General features: G+C 47.7%; 1 protein-coding gene across 1 annotated transcript in view; it reads left to right on the top strand.

Moving 5' to 3' along the window:
• LOC149460679 (uncharacterized) overlaps nt 1-20,775 on the top strand; it is a 103,585-nt gene that overhangs the window by 24,283 nt on the left and 58,527 nt on the right. The window contains 1 exon segment of the mRNA XM_089679366.1: nt 2,690-3,395. Coding sequence (XP_089535492.1) covers nt 2,690-3,395 — 706 coding nt within the window.

Below are 20,775 nucleotides of genomic sequence, written 5' to 3'. Positions count from 1 at the left end.
GGAAGGCAGATTTGTAGAGGGAGAATGCGTGAGGGGACCTGGTTTTGCGCCACAGTCTCTCCAGTGCGCGACTGCGACGTTTGAGGCGTTTAGTGCTGTCGGTTCGCCAGGGTTGAAGCGGTCTGGGTTTGATGTAGCGTGTGGTTAGGGGTGCCAGAGAGTCTAGGGCAGCTGACAGTGAGTCGTTGTACAAGGTGGTGGCTATGTCAGGACATGACAGTGGGAGGATGCTGTCGTGTAGGCGGTCGGCAGCTGAGTGGAGGGGGGCTGGGTTCAGGTTGCGGAGATTGCGGCTGGTGATGGTTTGGCGTTTTTGGGGGGGGGAGTTGGGGGAAGGGGAGATGGAGAACGTGATGAGGTGGTGGTCGGAGAGAGGGAAGGGGGTGTTAGAGAACTGGTTGAGGGTACAGAGGTGGGAGAAGATGAGGTCCAGGGTGTTCCCTCCGATGTGGGTGGAGGACTGAGTGTGCTGTGTGAGCGCGAAGGAGGAGGTTAGGTGGAGGAATTGGGAAGTGGCCGGGTAAATAGATTATCCCCTTCAGGGGGAGGAGTTGATGATAATATATTTGCTCCCAAAGCTGGCCTACATGGTTCAGTTTTATCGTTCAGCCAGCGGGATGACCATAAAACCTGAAGTGATTCCCCCATCCACACATTGGAGGTGGATAGGGGAATCCTCCCCACTGCACTCTTGTACTCTGACAATGGGGGGGACTCCTCTGCTCTCAGAATACACGGATCAGCACTGAAGCTATTGGCTGCAGCCGCTGGGGGAGTGGCTTTTATCCGACAGTAGCCACACATGGATGGAAATGTGAGCGATCCCTGCTGAACCAGCTGAATTTCCATGGATCTATGGTCACCTTCAGTGACTTCCTCCCCTCCCCCTCATCTCCTTCATGATGGAAGTCATGCTGAGATCATCTCCCATTGGCTGAGCAATATTCTCATTTGTCTCTCAGCTCCTTCTTGCTATTCCTCGTCCTGCCTGTTGTTGCTGTCTGAAGTGGGGCTTCACCAAAACACAGACCTGAATGGAGAGGTGAGGAGGATTCTGGGAATATCATTTGATGTGACTCTTTGTGTTCAGATGTAGAATTTTCCTCCTGTGAAGTCTGGAGATCATATGACATCACATTGCCTCCACCTCCCTCCCTGATAGAAGAGAGAAAGAAGAAGAAGATTCTAGGAGTCACCAGAGAGATCACTGAGCTGCTGACAGGAGAGGTGAGCGGTGCCGGGAATTCTGGGACATTCTCCAGTAACAGACAAGGGATGTGTCTGGATGGTGACTGTATCATTGTGTGTGTCAGGTTCCTATAAGGTGTCAGGGTGTCACTGTCTATTTCTCCATGGAGGAGTGGGAGTATTTAGAAGGACACAAGGATCTCTACAAGGACGTCATGATGGACAATCAGCCGCCCCTCACATCACCGGGTAAGAGGAGACTTTATTGTAAAGGAGAGAGCAGTACGGAGGATCCACCTAGATCCCCCATCATCTGATAAACACATAGAAACAATGGATTCAGTCAGTGTGTGTGTTTCCTACAGATGGATCCAGTCATGGGAACCCACCAGAGAGATGTCCCCGTCCTCTGGATTCCCGGGATTCCACACAGGAAGGTCACACCATCCCTCACCATCATCAGGTAGATGAGGAACAATCACTGATAGTATCATTAGGATCTGTACATTATCTGCATTGATGTCATTTTTATTATATATTCAGAGTGGAAACCTGAGAGATCCTAAAGTTGAGGTTAAAGAAGAGATAAAAGAGGAGGAGGATGAGGATGGGGGGATGGAGGAGTCAGAGCTTCTAAAAGAACACAAAGATCTGTACCAGGACACCATGGTGGAGTCATCCAGCTACAGGAACCCACCAGAGAGATGTCCCCGTCCTCTGTATTCCCGGGATTCCACACAGGAAGGTCACACCATCCCTCATCATTACAAGGTTGGTGGGATGGAGCATCTAAAACATGGACTTGTAAAGATGATGTGTGGAGTTTTTTATGTGAGTTTTTTTTACAGATAATATATTTCCTTGATTTAGAGTGGAGATCCAATTGATATAGAATTTGAGGTGAAAGCAGAAGAAGAAGAGGCGTATGTGAGGGATGATCAGCAGTCTATGGAGGAGGATGGAATAACGGGGACATTTATAGAGGAGGACACTCCTACAGAGATCAGCACAGGTGGGTCATGAACACTAAATCCATTCCTCCACCCATACTGCTCACTGATTGGTCCAGAGTAGGGCGGGGACTGGGTGATATCAGCCTGTAATCCCCTGGTCACTTTCCTGTGCTGTGTTCCCCATCTTGCCTGATGTGGGTGGAGTCCTGGTTTGGGGGAACCAATCAGCTCCTGTCTAGTAATCCTCTTTGTCTTTGTATTTTAGTCCATGGCCGGGAGATGAGGAAAACCTCCGAGGATTGTCTCACTTTGTCTCCAGACTGGAAAGTAGAAGATGAGGACATCACACAGTATAGTCCAGGAGAAAACCCAGCTCCCTCCAATGTCCATCCGGCACCACCCAGTGTAGATGGACCATCGGATTCCTCGTATCCTGAGGAACCTCAGACTGTGTGGGACCGGGCCGGCCTTCCAACAGAGAAGAGATTCTCCTGTACTGAGTGCGGGAAGGGTTTCTGTTATAAATCCCATCTTAATGTGCATAAAAGATCTCACACGGGGGAGAAGCCATATTCCTGTCCTGAGTGTGGGAAATGTTTTTCAGACAAGTCACATCTTTACAGACATCAGAGATTGCATGTGGGTGAGAAGCCATATTCATGTCCTGAGTGCGGGAAATGTTTTGCACAAAAATCAGATCTTGTCAAACATGAAAGGTCTCACACAGGTGAGAAGCCATATTCTTGTTCTGAGTGCGGGAAATGTTTTGCACAAAAGTTCATTCTTTACAGTCACCAGAGATCTCATACGGGGGAGAAGCCGTATTCCTGTCCTGAGTGCGGGAAGTGTTTTTCATACAAGTCACATCTTTCCAGACATCTGAGATTGCATGTAGGTGAGAAGCCGTATTCATGTACTGAGTGTGGGAAATGTTTTGTACAAAAATCAGAACTTGCCGTACATCAAAGGTCTCACACTGGGGAGAAGCTATATTCCTGTCCAGAGTGTGGGAAATGTTTTACAACGCATTCCAGTCTTTACAAACATAACAGATCTCACACAGGGGAGAAGCCGTATTCCTGTTCTGAGTGCGGCAAATGTTTTATACGAAAATCAGAACTTGTCATACATTTGAGGTCTCACACGGGGGAAAAGCCATACTCCTGTTCTGAGTGCGGGAAATGTTTTTCACAGAAGTTCACTCTTTACAAACATCATCAGAGGTCTCACACAGGGGAGGAGGCTACTTACAAGTGAATGTGGGAAATTGTAAAAAAATCCAAACTTTTCATACAATAAAGATCTCACAAGGTGGAGAAGCCGTATTCCTGTCCTGAGTGTGGGAAATGTTTTTCAGTGAAGTCCCATCTTTACACACATCAGAGATCTCACACGGTTGAGAATCCACTTTCCTGTCCTGAGTGAGGGAAATGTTCCTCACTGAAGTCCTGTCTTCCTGTACATCAGGGGTCCCACACAACCCTGGAGGTGTATTAGTGCCTTGAGTGCGGGAAATGTCTTCTAGATGAATGTTGCTGGACATCCCAGCTCTCATGTGGGGAAGAAGCACACCCTGATATACACCTCAGATATACTCCATGGCTGATCTTCATCATGGAAGAAACAGTTCATAAGGAGATCAGAGGCCCCCAAAGACATGGATGAAGTGTGGGACCAGGTTGGCCATTGATGGCAGGAGAAGAACTCAGTGATTGGCTGAGTACATTTTGTGGTGGGAGATTTTGTAGTCTATTTTTTAAAACTCATTAATGGAACGAATGTGACCGGCATTCACCCAGCTGTGATGAATATTGGGTGTATTTTATCTCACGCTGATTTCCTTGGCTCCATCTAGTGGCCATAATACAGTACTGTAATATTTGTATTCAGTGAGGTATTTTCAGGACTCATACCCCATTGTGGTCTCTAGATGGAGCTGATGATCAAAGGAAATTATTGTTTTACAGTAAACTGGAATTATTGCTCTCACTCTGACATTCGCTGCGATACCTCACATGTTTCATGCAACTGCTGTTTACATACGTGTGCTGGACTTACATGTAGAATTGCATGGTGTTTACCAACATCCCATCTGATAGCTTGGACAGCGACAGGTCCTCTTTATTAAGAGATTTAGGTCTTAAACACCCCTGATCCATCCAAGCAGCCGATCAATGAGAAATGTGTTTGATGAGCTGCATCCCGGGTGTATGGGCCGGGTAAACACCGAACCAACACAGGAAGAGATGAAATCCTTGTCATTTCTGGCTTCATTCAGCACAGAGGAGCCGGAGGAATGGATGTTCCTCCTTCTCCATTGTGTGCAGCCGACCGCTTACAGTGGTCCCAGGGTCCCTGGTGGAACTGAAGAGCCCGGGACCGGTGGTGGGAGGGGGCCCTTCATATGCTGTAAAAGTGATCTGCAGCTGTATAGAACCTCCAATCACTTCTATGTGATATTTTATTGCCATTGTAAATCAATGAAGAACATTCGATCAGCTCAGCAGTCTGATACAATTATGTTTGTACCCCCATTCACACAGGTGGAATGTACAGGGACTTTCACTGGGGGAATTGCTAAGCAAAGTATTTATGATTGGCCCCTAAATGTCAGGAGTCGTTCATTTAACTAGTTGGCGACCTCCCATCCACAATGTACTGCGGACGAGCAGCGACTCCTGTAAGGTGCTCAATACTTGTGGGTTCAAAGCGCACATGTGCATACCCCCTCGCTGACCCCGCTGCCATTCCTTGCAGGAACAGTTCATTAGCGGGTCCCAGCCAATGACTTTGCCCGGAACCCTGCTGGTCTCCTGCAATGATTGGAGAAGCAGTCATGAGCCTATGTTAGTAAACACGGGATCTAGCTGCTTCTCCTCTTCATGGACCCTTTTTGGTCCCAGAAGAGATAAGAGAGACACTGTGACACACTGTAGATAAAAGCACATTTTACACACACGTTAGATTAGCACATTTAACCCTTTGATTGCCCCCGACACCCAGACAATGCCATTAGTACAGTGTCAGTGTACAGTATTGTTCACTGATCACCGTATTACTGCCACTGCGGATAGCATCAGGATCAACTATCGCACCCACGTTATAGGTCGCTGATCACCGTATTACTGCCACTGCGGATAGCATCGGGTCAACTATCGCACCCACGTTATAGGTCGCTGATCACCGTATTACTGCCACTGCGGATAGCATCGGGTCAACTATCGCACCCACGTTATAGGTCGCTGATCACCGTATTACTGCCACTGCGGATAGCATCAGGGTCAACTATCGCACCCACGTTATAGGTCGCTGATCACCGTATTACTGCCACTGCGGATAGCATCAGGGTCAACTATCGCACCCACGTTATAGGTCGCTGATCACCGTATTACTGCCACTGCGGATAGCATCAGGGTCAACTATCACACCCACGTTATAGGTCGCTGATCACCGTATTACTGCCACTGCGGATAGCATCAGGATCAACTATCACACCCACGTTATAGGTCGCTGATCACCGTATTACTGCCACTGCGGATAGCATCAGGGTCAACTATCACACCCACGTTATAGGTCGCCGATCACCGTATTACTGCCACTGCGGATAGCATCAGGATCAACTATCGCACCCACGTTATAGGTCGCTGATCACCGTATTACTGCCACTGCGGATAGCATCAGGATCAACTATCACACCCACGTTATAGGTCGCTGATCACCGTATTACCGCCACTGCGGATAGCATCAGGATCAACTATCACACCCACGTTATAGGTCGCTGATCACCGTATTACTGCCACTTCGGATAGCATCAGGATCAACTATCGCACCCACGTTATAGGTCACTGATCACCGTATTACTGCCACTGCGGATAGCATCAGGGTCAACTATCGCACCCACGTTATAGGTCGCTGATCACCGTATTACTGCCACTGCGGATAGCATCAGGGTCAACTATCACACCCACGTTATAGGTCGCTGATCACCGTATTACCGCCACTGCGGATAGCATCAGGATCAACTATCACACCCACGTTATAGGTCGCTGATCACCGTATTACCGCCACTGCGGATAGCATCAGGGTCAACTATCACACCCACGTTATAGGTCGCTGATCACCGTATTACCGCCACTGCAGATAGCATCAGGATCATCTATCACACTCACGTTATAGGTCGCTGATCACCATTTTACTGCCACTGCGGATAGCATCAGGATCAACTATCGCACCCACGGTATAGGTCGCTGATCACCGTATTACTGCCACTGCGGATAGCATCAGGGTCAACTATCGCACCCACGGTATAGGTCGCTGATCACCGTATTACTGCCACTGCGGATAGCATCAGGGTCAACTATCGCACCCACGTTATAGGTCGCCGATCACCGTATTACTGCCACTGCGGATAGCATCAGGGTCAACTATCGCACCCACGTTATAGGTCGCCGATCACCGTATTACTGCCACTGCGGATAGCATCAGGGTCAACTATCGCACCCACGTTATAGGTCGCTGATCACCGTATTACCGCCACTGCGGATAGCATCAGGGTCAACTATCGCACCCACGTTATAGGTCGCTGATCACCGTATTACCGCCACTGCGGATAGCATCAGGGTCAACTATCGCACCCACATTATAGGTCGCTGATCACCGTATTACTGCCACTGCGGATAGCATCAGGATCAACTATCACACCCACGTTATAGGTCGCTGATCACCGTTTTACCGCCACTGCGGATAGCATCAGGATCAACTATCGCACCCATGGTATAGGTCGCTGATCACCGCCATTACTAGGAGAGTGTTTGTACAGATCAATCTATTGATCACAAACAGAACTATACTAGTCCCCCTTAGTATAGTGTCCCCAAAAACAAAGTGTTAGTAGGATCAGCCCGTTCACTCCCAGCACCTGCATTTAGCCCTTCTGCCCCCCACAACAAGTGCAGTGTCAGTACATCATTGTTATCTGTGATACATTGTACACAAAACAACAGTGTTAGAAAGATCAGGCTTGATCTTTGCTAACACTAGCAGGTGATTTGTTTTTTAGTGGCGGTTAAAGCAGTCCCTGTCAGCCAGGAGCTCTTTTTCTGAGCTCTTCTTCCCATGGATCGCACTAGGTACCTCTAAATTTAATGCCTAAAATGTTCCAACAAAAGTACTCTAGTGAAGAGGTCTACAGGACTGAGCTTGTCAGATGAGAGTGAATGGGAAGCCTCTCTGACAGATTCTGCCTCCTAATATGAACCTGTAGAGAGTTGTGTCGCTCCCAGAAAGCTCTGACAATGGAGAAGAGGCCCCTGTTAAGATCAGACCCCAGGTAGCTGAAGTACTAAGAACGCATGACTACCTTTTGGTGAACTGGCAGTCACCAGCAGCTTAGTACATCCTGGCATTTTACACTCCAGCAATCCAAGCTGGTGATGTGGCGAGTCCCATAAATGCAGTCCAAGCTGGTGAGGTGGCGAGTCCCATAAGTGCAGTCCAAGCTGGTGATGTGGCGAGTCCCATAAGTGCAGTCCAGGCTGGTGAGGTGGCGAGTCCCATAAGTGTAGTCCAAGCTGGTGAGGTGGCGAGTCCCATAAATGCAGTCCAAGCTGGTGAGGTGACGAGTCCCATAAGTGCAGTCCAAGCTGGTGAGGTGGCGAGTCCCATAAGTGCAGTCCAAGCTGGTGAGGTGGCGAGTCCCATAAATGCAGTCCAAGCTGGTGAGGTGGCGAGTCCCATAAATGCAGTCCAAGCTGGTGAGGTGGCGAGTCCCATAAGTGCAGTCCAAGCTGGTGAGGTGGCGAGTCCCATAAGTGCAGTCCAAGCTGGTGAGGTGGCGAGCCCCATAAGTGTAGTCCAAGCTGGTGAGGTGACTAGAACTAGTAGCCACCAAGAATTTGCACACAGGAACGTAGAGCCCATAGTGTCCTTCTGGATGTGCTTACCAATCCTAATTGGCAGCCCAAAAATTCTGCAGCACCCGTACTTCCCCCATTCACTGCCCAACCAGAAATTTAGGTGGAAACAGCAAATGTAACTACTCCCCTTGATTTTGTTAAGCTGTTTCTCTCAGAAGATCTGTATAATTTGATTGTGGGTCCAAGCAATTTATATGCTGACCAGTACATGGCCACCAACTCAAATTCAAACCTTGTCAGAATATTTGCATAGAAACCTATCATGGTTTACAAATGTAAATCTTTTTGGGCCTAACCCTCAACACAGACATTTCCAGGTGACCATGAATTAGAGCTCCAATATCTCCCCGATGTTCTGCAGACAGATAGACATTTCCCGATGACTTATGTTGTACAGATTCCTCGTGTTCCCAGATATGAGCTCATACATTGGACTTGTCCTACTTTCTCCAACCAGGAGTGAATGGACTTGGCAAGATACTCTCCCTATGTGGAGTACACGTGGCCTGCTATGGTTCTGGAGGTGGGGGAAGTGCATGCATGTCCTCCCCTTTCCTGGCCAGGCAGACTGCAGACTGGGATATGGGTCTAGGATGGATTTTGTGGGGGACCCCATAAGTTTTGGGGTTTTGTTTTAAGGATTTGGTATGAATTTATCCCCTCCCTCCTAGATTGTAAGCTCAAAAGAGTAGGGCCCTTGAACCCCCTGTGTTTTGTCTTGTTACTGTCTTGTCTCATGTTCTGTCCCCCACTATAATGTACAGCGCTGAGCAAACCTTTCGGCGCGATATAAATAATGTATAATAATAATATAGTAATAATAATTTTGGTGGAGACCACGTGCCATTTTTTTACATGGTGTCTCCCTTGAAATCCATTCTAAACCTGAAAGGCCTGGTATGAATTTTATGGGTGACACCCCATGCCACCCCAGAAAACCGCAGCTGACACCTGAATGGAATGAGCAGGAATTCATTGCTGGTTGTCAGGATGCCTGGGGTTGCTGGTTCTCTACTAGAGATGAGCCCAACTGCCCGGGGTTCAGTCCAAGCAAGGTTCAGAGAAGTTTCCATGCCAATTCCAAATCCCATCAAAATCAATGGGAGCAAAATCAAAAGGCCCATTTTCTAGGCCAATAGGTGTGCGAAAATAGCATGGGGAAGGGAGGGGCACTGTCATGGGGAACATGTACCAATGCAAAAAAAGTTTTTCAAAAATTCCACATTCAGCCAGGAGCGGGAATTTTTCTTAAATAATAAAATGTCCAATTCCTTTAACCTCTTCATCTCTGGAGAAATGTTTTCCTTTTTGTACACATGTATAAATCTGCATTTGTGTTGAGTAAATAGATACCAAACAAATAGATACCAAACAAGTCAAGTCTTACAATTGTGTGCGCCTGAGACATGGCAAAGAATGACGGCCCCTGAAAATCTCCATAGGAGACACTTTAAAGCCTTTACTGCTCATCAGTATAGAGACAACTGTGATCTGTGGTGGTGGAATGATTCCTCTCACTGCGACATTCGTGGCGATACCTCACATGTGTGGTGCAATCACGCTTTACATTACACATACACACCCTTTGTGTACTTTTGTGTTTGCAGGACAACGGGGGTTATGTTTAATTTTTTAATAAATGTTATTGTCATTTGTATTTTTGTACTTGTGTATTTATTTCCTATTTAGCTGCATTGCTATCACAAGGAGTTAACAACCCCCCCGTGACATCATTGGTCAGGTGACAGGTCCTCTTTATGAGACATTGGGGCTCTATTAGACCTCCAATGTCTCCTCTACCCTCCAATGCACAGATGGCGCTCAGTTAGATGCTTCCTTGGCTGGATCACCCGGGGAATGACGGCTCAGAAACGGGAAACACTCAGAGCTGAGGACTGCCGGCTTCATTCAGTGCAGAGGGGATCGGGGAATGGACGTTCACCAGTCGCCTCCATCTTGGCCTCCTGAAGTCACTGGATGTGGTCTCTGGATCCCAGAAGGAGTCCTGGAACCATACGGGGAGGAAGAGGGAGCTGTGATGGGGGCCTCACTACCCACAGTGTAAATGTGATCAGGCAGTTACACAGCCACCCGGATCACTTTTACTGTGCAGCTGGGAGGCGGCTGAAGGAAACAAGCACTGCTACTGCCGCCATCACCTTGTGAGGGTCTGTGTGATGTTTCAAAAGAAAAAAGGAAGACGGCAATTTAAGCCGGTTAATTGTTTTTCTTTGTAAATGTCACTTTTTTTGTAGCCCCTCCTACAGCAAAAATGAAGAAATGTATAGAGTCCCCCAAATACATACCGGACCCTCTGAGTCTAAGAGTCTATGGGGGTACCTCATACAAAAAATCCAGAAAATCCATAGCAGACCCTTAATCCAAGCATGCAGCCTGGCTGACCAGGAAAGCGGTAGGGAAGAGTGTGTGGCCCCACCCCCCTTCTGAACCATACCAGGCCATGTGCTCTCAATATGGGGTACCTTGTCAGGGGGGACCCCCTGTGGCAATGCACCTTGTCCCCATACAGATGAGGACAAGGGCCTCATCCCACACCCCTGGCCTGATGGTTGTGGGGGATCTGTGGTCAGGGAGGTCCATCAGAATCTGGAATGCTCAGACACTGACCCCCCATATCAGTGAGTTTGGGGTACATAGTACACAGCACCCCGAATAAAGGAAATAAAGTGATAAAGACCATCAATGTCCTCATTGACTGATAGCGTCCTGAGCTGTCATCAGATATATAAAGGAAGGGGCGGGGATAGTGGTGACATCATTGCCCATATATGGCCATATTCACACAATGATGTCATCCTCTATTCCCCGCCCGTTTGCCTACGTGGCCATGTAAGTGAGTCGGCGGGATGAAGTCAGTTGTTGCTAAGGACGCAGCTGTTGCAGGCAGCCATTGCTTCCCTGGCAACCAGGGAGAGCCAGAAGCCGTCACATCGGTCTGCAGCAAATGCGGTAAACGTTGGATGTTCAGAAGAGTGTGGGAGCCGCCAGTGTTCATCCAAACTTCTGTCCAGACTCGGAGCTCATCCCTAATGCAGATTATTGTCAGTGTGTGGAAGGATTGAATCTACCAGACCGGGATCTGTAGGTGTGTGTGTATCACTGCCCGGCACACCAGTCACATCACACACTCCAGGTTGTGCTAATCTGCCCTCAATCATGTGTGTGGGGTGTGTGGGAAGTTTAAGAAGTGATCCCACCTGGATTCTGGATGGGAGGATAGCTCGGGGATCCTCTGAGGTGTGTGGGGATCACTTGTCTGCTCCACAGACCTCAGATTGTATCAGATTGTATGAAAGATTTGTATCTGCCTGTGCGTGTCCAGCCAGCCCCATGTGGGAGAGTCTCCCTCCAGTGGTGGTCAGCAGTATTGCAGACTGTGAGATCTGTATCATCACTGGTATTATCTTCCCAGAGAAAGCTCCACCCTCATTCCTCCTCCACCAATCAAGGATCTCAATCCAGTTAGCCAGTCACTGTGGGCAAGATTTCCTTGACACCCATCATTGGTATAACATCGAGATAAAACCTTGGGATAAAATAAGTCCCATCCTTGGTGTCAGTGAGATAAAATAAGCCCCATTGTTGGTGTCACTGAGATATAATAAGCCCCATCGTTGGTGTCACTGAGATAAAATAAGCCCCATTGTTGGTGTCATTGAGATCAAATAATCCCTATTGTTGGTGTCAGTGAGATAAAATAAGTCCTATTGTTGGTGTCAATGAGATAAAATAAGTCCTATTGTTGGTGTCAGTGAGATAAAATAAGTCCCATCCTTGGTGTCACTGAGATAAAAAAAAAACCTTATTGCTGGTGTCAGTGATATAGAACAAACCCCTTTTTTTGTGTCAGTGAGATAAAATAAGCCCTATTGTTGATGTCACCGTGATAAAAAAATGTCCCATTGTTGGTATCCGTGAGAACAAAGTGTACCCCCAGCCCATCATTGGTGTCACTGAGATAAAAAAAAGCCCCATTATTAGTATCAGTGAGAACAAAGTGTACCCCCAGCCATCATTGATGGTCAGTGGTGGTCCTTACCTGATCCCACCCTCCCGCTGCCTCTCTTCTGATGTCGGAGTTCCACTTTCCCTGTCAGAAAGGAGATGTCGGCTCCCAGCAGTCGGGTGTCATTGCAGTGCCTGGTGATGGTAGAGGTCCCGGCTGTCCCTCCTTCCTCCTCCTTGGTCCCTCATTCTGCTCGGATCTCTATAGTTGGATATAAAATGCTCTATTTATCTATCAGGAAGTGTTTCCCGGGGCTAAACCTTCCCTCCAACGTTTACATTTCTGGATTAGTACATTTCTAAAGCCGGTATAAAGGAATAGAAGTATAAACAGCACTTGTGGGGTTATCTCATCATTTCTTTGTATCATTCTACTTTAGGGGGCGTGGCAGGGGGTGTGTCCTCTCTGTGTGGAGTCCTGGAATCTGTGAGACATGGACGTGATGGGACAGGAGACTAAATCCTGGGGCTGTCCCTCATCATCCGGGACACTCATCACCAATGACAGAGTCGGGGCCACACTACCAGACATTTCTCAGGGCTGCAGATCCTCTGACCTCCATAAGGTGGTGATCACAGACAGGTAGTCTCTCTGGAAGACAGAAAGTAATATTAGGTACAGACAGGAAGTGATGTCAGGTACAGACAGGAAGAGATCTCAGGTACAGACAGGAAGTTCCATGTGGGAGGAATCAGAGAGGAGAAATTGTTGAAAGTGGCAGCAGAGGAGGTAATAAGATGTTATTTCCAATTTACACCTAGTAACCCCCCATCATATCCGTCCTCTCTCTCCATAGTCATGTCTGTCCTCTTCCTCCATAGTCACTGTGATGTCTTTTATCTCCAGCAGATGATGATACACACATATATAGTGTGGGAACCCAGATGAACCCCTTCAGGGGGAGGAGTTGATGATAATATATTTGCCCCCAAAGCTGGCCTACATGGTTCAGTTTTATCGTTCAGCCAGCGGGATGACCATAAAAACTGAAGTGATTCCCCCATCCACACATTGGAGGTGGATGGGGGAATCCTCCCCGCTGCACTCTTGTATTCTGACAATGGGGGGACTCCTCTGCTCTCAGAATACACAGATCAGCACTGAAGCTATTGGCTGCAGCCGCTGGGGGAGTGGCTTTTATCCGGCAGTGGCCACACATGGATGGAAATGTGAGCGATCCCTGCTGAACCAGCTGAATTTCCATGGATCTATGGTCAACTTCAGTGACTTCCTCCCCTCCCCCTCATCTCCTTCATGATGGAAGTCATGCTGAGATCATCTCCCATTGGCTGAGCAATATTCTCATTTGTCTCTCAGCTCCTTCTTGCTATTCCTCGTCCTGCCTGTTGTTTCCTTGGATTGATTTTCTGTGTAGTGACCCCGGCTTGGTCTCTTGGATGCGCTCGTCTGTTGCTTGCCCTGACCTTTCTCCTGATTCCTGGATCTCCTCCTCATCTCTCCTCCATATCCTCTTACACAGCTTTTCTCCACACCTGCAGTGACCCTGGGGGGAGGAAACTTGGCACCAGCACGCCGCCAAATCCATCCCCACCATTAGGGGCTCTGGAGACAATTGTCTGCTATTTACACTCCGTTCCTCCGCACGTCACCTGATCACATGACAGCTTACTTCCACAGATTCCCGACAGATTTCTGGATGGTAAAGGTCAAAGGTCACTCTTCAGTTTAGGAGAGGTAGGACGCACCCAGGAACAAGGATTTGGTTTGCATGAGAGCCTCATATAGAGGACCCCTCAAATCTCCCCATCCAAATGTCCCTCCATCCAGAGTCTATATGTCCTATGACATCACACTGACCTCACAGCTCCTCCCCCCAATGTCCCTCCATCCGGAGTCAGAGAATCCTATGACATCACACTGACCTCACAGCTCCTCCTCCCAATGTCCCTCCATCCGGAGTCAGAGAATCCTATGACATCACACTGACCTCACAGCTCCTCCCAATGTCCCTCCATCCGGAGTCAGAGAATCCTATGACATCACACTGACCTCACAGCTACTCCTCCCAATGTCCCTCCATCCAGAGTCAGAGAATCCCATGACATCACACTGACCTCACAGCTCCTCCCCCCAATGTCCATCCATCCAGAGTCAGAGAATCCTATGACATCACACTGACCTCACAGCTCCTCCTCCCAATGTCCCTCCATCCAGAGTCAGAGAATCCTATGACATCACACTGACCTCACAGCTCCTCCCCCCAATGTCCCTCCATCCAGAGTCAGAGAATCCTATGACATCACACTGACCTCACAGCTCCTCCCCCCAATGTCCATCCATCCAGAGTCAGAGAATCCTATGATGTCACTGTAACATAAATGTAAGAGTAGAATCATGTTATCAGTAGCTGAGATGTGAGGTGATCAGTAGAAATTTGAAATTGTAGATTTAGTTTTGTGACAGAGGGTAAGCGGGTCAGAACACACAAGGCAGACGGCAAACACTTAAAGCTTTATTAAAACAGACAACAGTCACTCAACGGGGAGAGAGAGTCCACAATACCTGTAGTCCTGCCCCAAGGCAAAGTTAAAGTCTCTACAGCAGTTTATAATCCAAACAGGGGGCGCTGTGAGTCTCTGTAGTAGTTGTAATCCAACAGGGAGGTGCTGTGAGTCTCTGTAGTAGTTGTAATCCAACAGGTAGGTGGAGTGGGAGTACAAGAACAGTTCAGGGAAAACAGGAGAGCATAAACTCACGGGTCCAACAGGGATGTCCTGGTTCACAGCGGACAGCAGCAGGGGCGACCCTGCTCAGCACACAGCAACAGCGGGTAGTTCTAGCACACAGCCGAGGGGCAGTTGAGGCAAAGAGAGCCCGGGCACAGCAGAGGGCAATTCAGGCAGGCAAGGTAAGCAGGGCCCACAGCAGAAGGTAGCTCTAGCAGGAAGGAGGTCCGGGCACAGCAGAGGGTAATTCAGGCAGGCAAGGTAATCAGGGCCCACAGCAGAAGGTAGCTCTGGCAGGCAGGAGGTCCGGGCACAGCAGAGGGCAATTCACAGGGTAGCGATCCAGGGACTCACCAGCCAGCAGTGTACAAAGCAAAGTACAGTTCCAAGCATCTCTTAGTTAAGGCTCAGGCAGGAGTAGCCCTGTCCATCATGGTTCCAGCTCTCCCAACAACGAGCCCACATGGTCCTGCAATTGTCCCCAGCTTCCTGCTAAGAAGTGGCCTGGACTGGTTTTCCCCAGCCACACAGAGCCATGCTGCCTTTGTTCTATATAGAGATACATCCCATTTCCCCTCCCCCTGTGAGGCCCAGGAACTTCAGACAACACACAAAAAAAGAATATTTCTGCTGTCCATCACAACTTTCATTCTATGTTATTACAGATAAGTGTTCAGTATTCAGTCAGAGACATATGTTCACCAATTAGCATCTGAAAGGACAGAGCAGCTTCTTACCTCGAGGTGACACCTGGATGCCAATAAAACATCACCTATGTAGCCAGACTTTGCCACCTTCTTGAACCTAAAAGAATAATCCTAGTCATTTTGGCTACAAGAGTCAGCAGGAAATAGATCAGAGGAATCTATTTAATCTCTCATAAAAGCTAAAATATTAGTTGCAGAGAGATGAAAATACTTCCTTCTGATTGGACACACTGTAGGCTACATCTGCATGTAAAACTGTATTTGTAGCCTCTGTAGAATCCCAGAGAAATGCACAAAATGGTTATATGGCACCTGATTGCGACAGCTGAAAAGTGATTGGTACTGTCGCGATCGGACTGATGTGCTTGTGTCAGAAATAATTTTCCTGACTCAGTGATCCAAACCGTTTCTTGCCCATTCAAGATTGGGCACCTCAGAACACAGAACATCCTGTGGGTTGGTACAGGAACACCCCTGAGGGTTGATTGGCCAAGGGTTAAAGTCCTAATAATAAATTGAGGACCCTGAGATATGGAGGGGGTGATTCGTACGGAGTCGGTTCAATATGACTGGTGAATTGCAGACTTTCTTTGACTTCCTCCAGTCGCAGGATAAATCTTGGTAAGGTTTTATTTCTGTTTTTATTCCCTTTTATGTTATAGTCAATAGCCAATTGTGTGTCTTTTTGTATTCAATCATAAAATTATTAAGTGACTTCTGTGTACTAAGCTCAGGCTCATATCTCCAGAGAGATTGTTGTATTGTAGTGTCTATGTGCTCGCTCTAAGTTCATTGACAATCTGTATGTAATTGCACTGCGTGTTGGCAGATAGCATGCAGATTGTAAACTAGCAGATCTGCCAGACGGAGATCGGTGTGTGTGTGGTGGCCCAGCAGACCAGTCTGCGGACAAACTGTTGGGTGGTGGCAAGCTACTGTTTGTTGTGTGTCCGGTGTGGGGGGGGGGTGGACAGTGGAAGACTGATTAACAATGGGGTTCTAGCTTGTAGGATAGCTGGAGGAATCCTAGAAAGGTGTGCCAATTGCTAGATTGCTCCCCAACCTTTGCACAAGATTGTATGTAAGATTTGTGTTTGCCTGTGTGTGGTCAGCCAGCTGGATTGGAGTGGAGTCTCCCTCTAGTGGTGACCAAAGATAGTGCAGGCAGTGAAGGTATATCAAGGTCAGTCTTATATGCTCAAAGTCCCCTCATTCCCTCTTTACCCCAGTCATGGGCAGACCACACCTCAGTTAGCTAGTCACCGTGGGCGTGCATTTTATCTATGACATCACACTGACCTCACAGCTCCTCTCCCAATGTTCCTCCATCCAGAGTCAGAGAATCCTATGACATCACACTGACCTCACAGCTCCTCCTCCCAATATCCCTCCATCCAGAGTCAGAGAATCCTATGACATCACACTGACCTTACAGCTCCTCCTCCCAATGCCCCTCCATCCAGAGTCAGAGAATCCTATGACATCACACTGACCTCACAGTTCCTCCTCCCAATGCCCCTCCAACCAGAGTCAGAGAATCCTATGACATCACACTGACCTCCCAGTTCCTCCTCCCAATGTCCCTCCATCCAGAGTCAGAGAATCCTATGACATCACAATGACCTCACAGCTCCTCCTCCCAATGTCCCTCCATCCAGAGTCAGAGAATCCTATGACATCACACTGACCTCACAGCTCCTCCTCCTAATGTCCCTCCATCTGACTTTTTTCTGATGCTCTTAGGATGTGGGGTCCCTTGGTATCCTCACATGTAAAGTGGGACTGTTGGTCCTGCGTTGTATGTAATGACATCAGAATGCTGCAACAAGCCTATACCCTGCGTAGTGCGGGGGTCCTGTGGGGGGGAATTATACCTCAGCCTGAAGTGGGGCTTTAATAAAATGGAGACCTGAATGGAGAGGTGAGGAGGATTCTGGGAATATCATTTGATGTGACTATTTGTGTTCAGATGTAGAGTTTTCCTCCTGTGAAGTCTGGAGATCATATGACATCACATTGCCTCCACCTCCCTCCCTGATAGAAGAGAGAAAGAAGAAGAAGATTCTAGAAGTCACCAGAGAGATCACTGAGCTGCTGACAGGAGAGGTGAGCGGTGCCGGGAATTCTGGGACATTCTCCAGTAACAGACAAGGGATGTGTCTGGATGGTGACTGTATCATTGTGTGTGTCAGGTTCCTATAAGGTGTCAGGGTGTCACTGTCTATTTCTCCATGGAGGAGTGGGAGTATTTAGAAGGACACAAGGATCTCTACAAGGACGTCATGATGGACAATCAGCCGCCCCTCACATCACCGGGTAAGAGGAGACTTTATTGTAAAGGAGAGAGCAGTACGGAGGATCCACCTAGATCCCCCATCATCTGATAAACACATAGAAACAATGGATTCAGTCAGTGTGTGTGTTTCCTACAGATGGATCCAGTCATGGGAACCCACCAGAGAGATGTCCCCGTCCTCTGTATTCCCGGGATTCCACACAGGAAGGTCACACCATCCCTCACCATCATCAGGTAGATGATGACAATTATTGGTAGTTGTGATTTATACACAGCATGTTTGTTACAATGAATGTTTTATTATATCTTTCAGAGTGGAATCCTCGGGGATGATAATATTGATGTTAAAGAAGAGTATAAAGAGGAGGATGAGGAGTATGGAGTGATGGAGGAGTTTTCAGAAGGACACAAGGATATGATGGAGCCACCTAATACCAGGAACCCACCAGAGAGATGTCCCCATCCTCTGTATTCCCGGGATTCCACACAGGAAGGTCACACCATCTCTCCCCATTGCAAGGTTGGTGGGATGGAGCATCTAGAGAATGGTCTCATGGAGACAATTTGTGCATTTTTCATGTTAGTTTATATTTTACAGATGATATTTTCTCTCATTCTCTTGGTTTAGAGTGAAGATCTGATAGATATAAAAGTTGAGGGTAAAGCAGAAGAAGAAGAGGCGTATGTGAGGGATGATCAGCAGTCTATGGAGGAGGATGGAATAACGGGGACATTTATAGAGGAGGACACTCCTACAGAGATCAGCACAGGTGGGTCATGAACACTAAATCCATTCCTCCACCCATACTGCTCACTGATTGGTCCAGAGTAGGGCGGGGACTGGGTGATATCAGCCTGTAATCCCCTGGTCACTTTCCTGAGCTGTGTTCCCCGTCCTGTATTCCTGGATTTCTCTCGGATAATCTTCCTTCTCTGTGCTGCAGACACAATTCATGTATTGGAGACAGACAGAAGGGAGTATTGGCGCAGGAGAGGTAGTAGTGGGTATGCAATTCATAAAGGTTTATGGAGATAGAGGTAGTAGAGTTATAGGAGAACATGTGGACTACTCCACGAGACTAGGGGGGAGGAGAGAGGGGGGAGAAAAACTGGAGTAAATGAGTATATGGTGGTTCAGGAAGCGTTATGCAGCTTTAATAGTTCTGAAGGTGGAGGGGTCTTGTAACTCAGGTAGTTCTGGGCAGGAGGGGGGTTAAAAAATATATACAGTATATAGCTGCAATGTAAACACCGTCGTGGGGCTGCACTCTCTAGAGAAAACCGGAACTCTGTGAAGAGAATAGAGGAGAGAGAAGTGCGCCAGACTAAGTGTAGTAAGGAGTTAACAGTTTATTGCACACAAGATTTAAAAGCTCACAAGATGGGGGTGATTATCAGGCATCAAGTAATGATAAAAGGACATCATCTGGGCTGGACATCTGGAGCGGATGGTACCAGGGGCCAAGGCTCACGTAGTGGCTGGCGCTCTTTTGTGGGTCCCAGTGGAGGAGAAAGGAGGGCAGGTGTGTGTCCAGAGAGTATCAGTGCAGGGTAAGAACCAGGCTCTGGATAGGTGTCCCTGGCCTCTCACACCAGCATGTGTACGGTCACGTAAATCTTGTGTGCAATAAACTGCTAACTCCTTACTGCACTTAGTCTGGCGCACTTCTCTCTCCTCTACAATTTATGTATCTAGACTGGATTTATGGAGATTCTGGGGTTCAGCTGGCAGTTGCTTGACCTGGGTTATGTACTTTGGATCTTCTACCCCATGTCCGGGTCTAGTAAGATCTCAGGCAGAACATTTCTCCCAGGGTTCCTTGCTCTGTGGTCTGCTGGCTGTGCCGGGTGGAGGGATATGTCTGTAGTGTCTCAGACCCAAGTCACTGAGTGCAGTCTCAGGAGATGGGAGGCAGCGGTGTGGGATCTCTGCAACTTGTCTCAAATAACCAGTTAAAGTGGTTGTAAACCCTCCATATACCCAGAGAAGTGACTGGCCTCAGGTGATACACAGAGATAAAACAAATCCTCCTACATATGTTGTACATTATTTATTTGCAGCCTCTCTTCTCTATATTTGTTCAAAGTACAGAATTTATACAGCTTGTCCAAGAGGTCAGAAAAAAGGGGGCAGAGAGCTGAAGTCCCTATTTTTAGAGCTCAGTGAAGTGAGTTCTGAGAGATTATTAGTGGGAAGGGACACACCCTTTTCACACAGGAACAGAGCTGAGGCTGTCAATCACAGGCTGTGTGCATGAGCTCCCTCCCCTGTCATCTTTTTTTCTCTTGGTGTCAGGAAAATTGTCAGAGGTGACTCAGCTACTGATTGCAGAGGAAGGAGACAGCAGACAGAAATGACTGTTATTGCTCTGGAGTGAGACAAGTACACACTGTAGAGGGATATGTTTGTTCATATTCCATGTCTGAGGGTTACAACCCCTGTAAGTGATCTCTGATTACTAAACACCAATTTGATGTGATCCTTACACTATTTATTAGTGTGGCCCCCTTGTCCTGAATAGAGGTACTATGTGGGTGTTAGTTTGTGGCTGGGCTGTACTTGGCTCAGGCTGATTGTATAGTTCTTCACTTGGTTTCTCCCTAAGTTTAGGTTGTCCTGTGATGTCTCACTGTGGCCAGTAGATGTCACTGCTATCACTGGACATAGGATGAGATTTCACCAACCAAACTAAAGGGATATTAAACCACAAATGTCCCATATTGCAGCTCACCAATCATTGGGTGTGGCGGCTGCATTCCTTTTCTTTGGCTTTTTTCCCTGTTTTCACCTGATGATCTGCCAGTAACACACCTTCTGTATTAGAGCGCCCCCACTGTGGAAACAGCAGCATGGTCAGTCTGGGGGGAGGGGAGTGTTAGATGCATTGGCAGATTTAAAAACAGCAACTATTTGAAGCCAAACTCCAGCTCACACTTCATAATCAGTTACATCAAACAGGTTTTGTTCCTTTTGGGATAAAAGTTTTACATGAATAAATAAA

This window comes from Staurois parvus, unplaced genomic scaffold (assembly GCF_062004578.1).
Source record: "Staurois parvus isolate SC_StPar_1 unplaced genomic scaffold, SC_StPar_1.0 ptg000222l, whole genome shotgun sequence".
In the NCBI taxonomy this organism is placed as follows: Eukaryota; Metazoa; Chordata; class Amphibia; order Anura; family Ranidae; genus Staurois; species Staurois parvus.
This window is presented reverse-complemented; position numbering and strand designations above follow the sequence as displayed.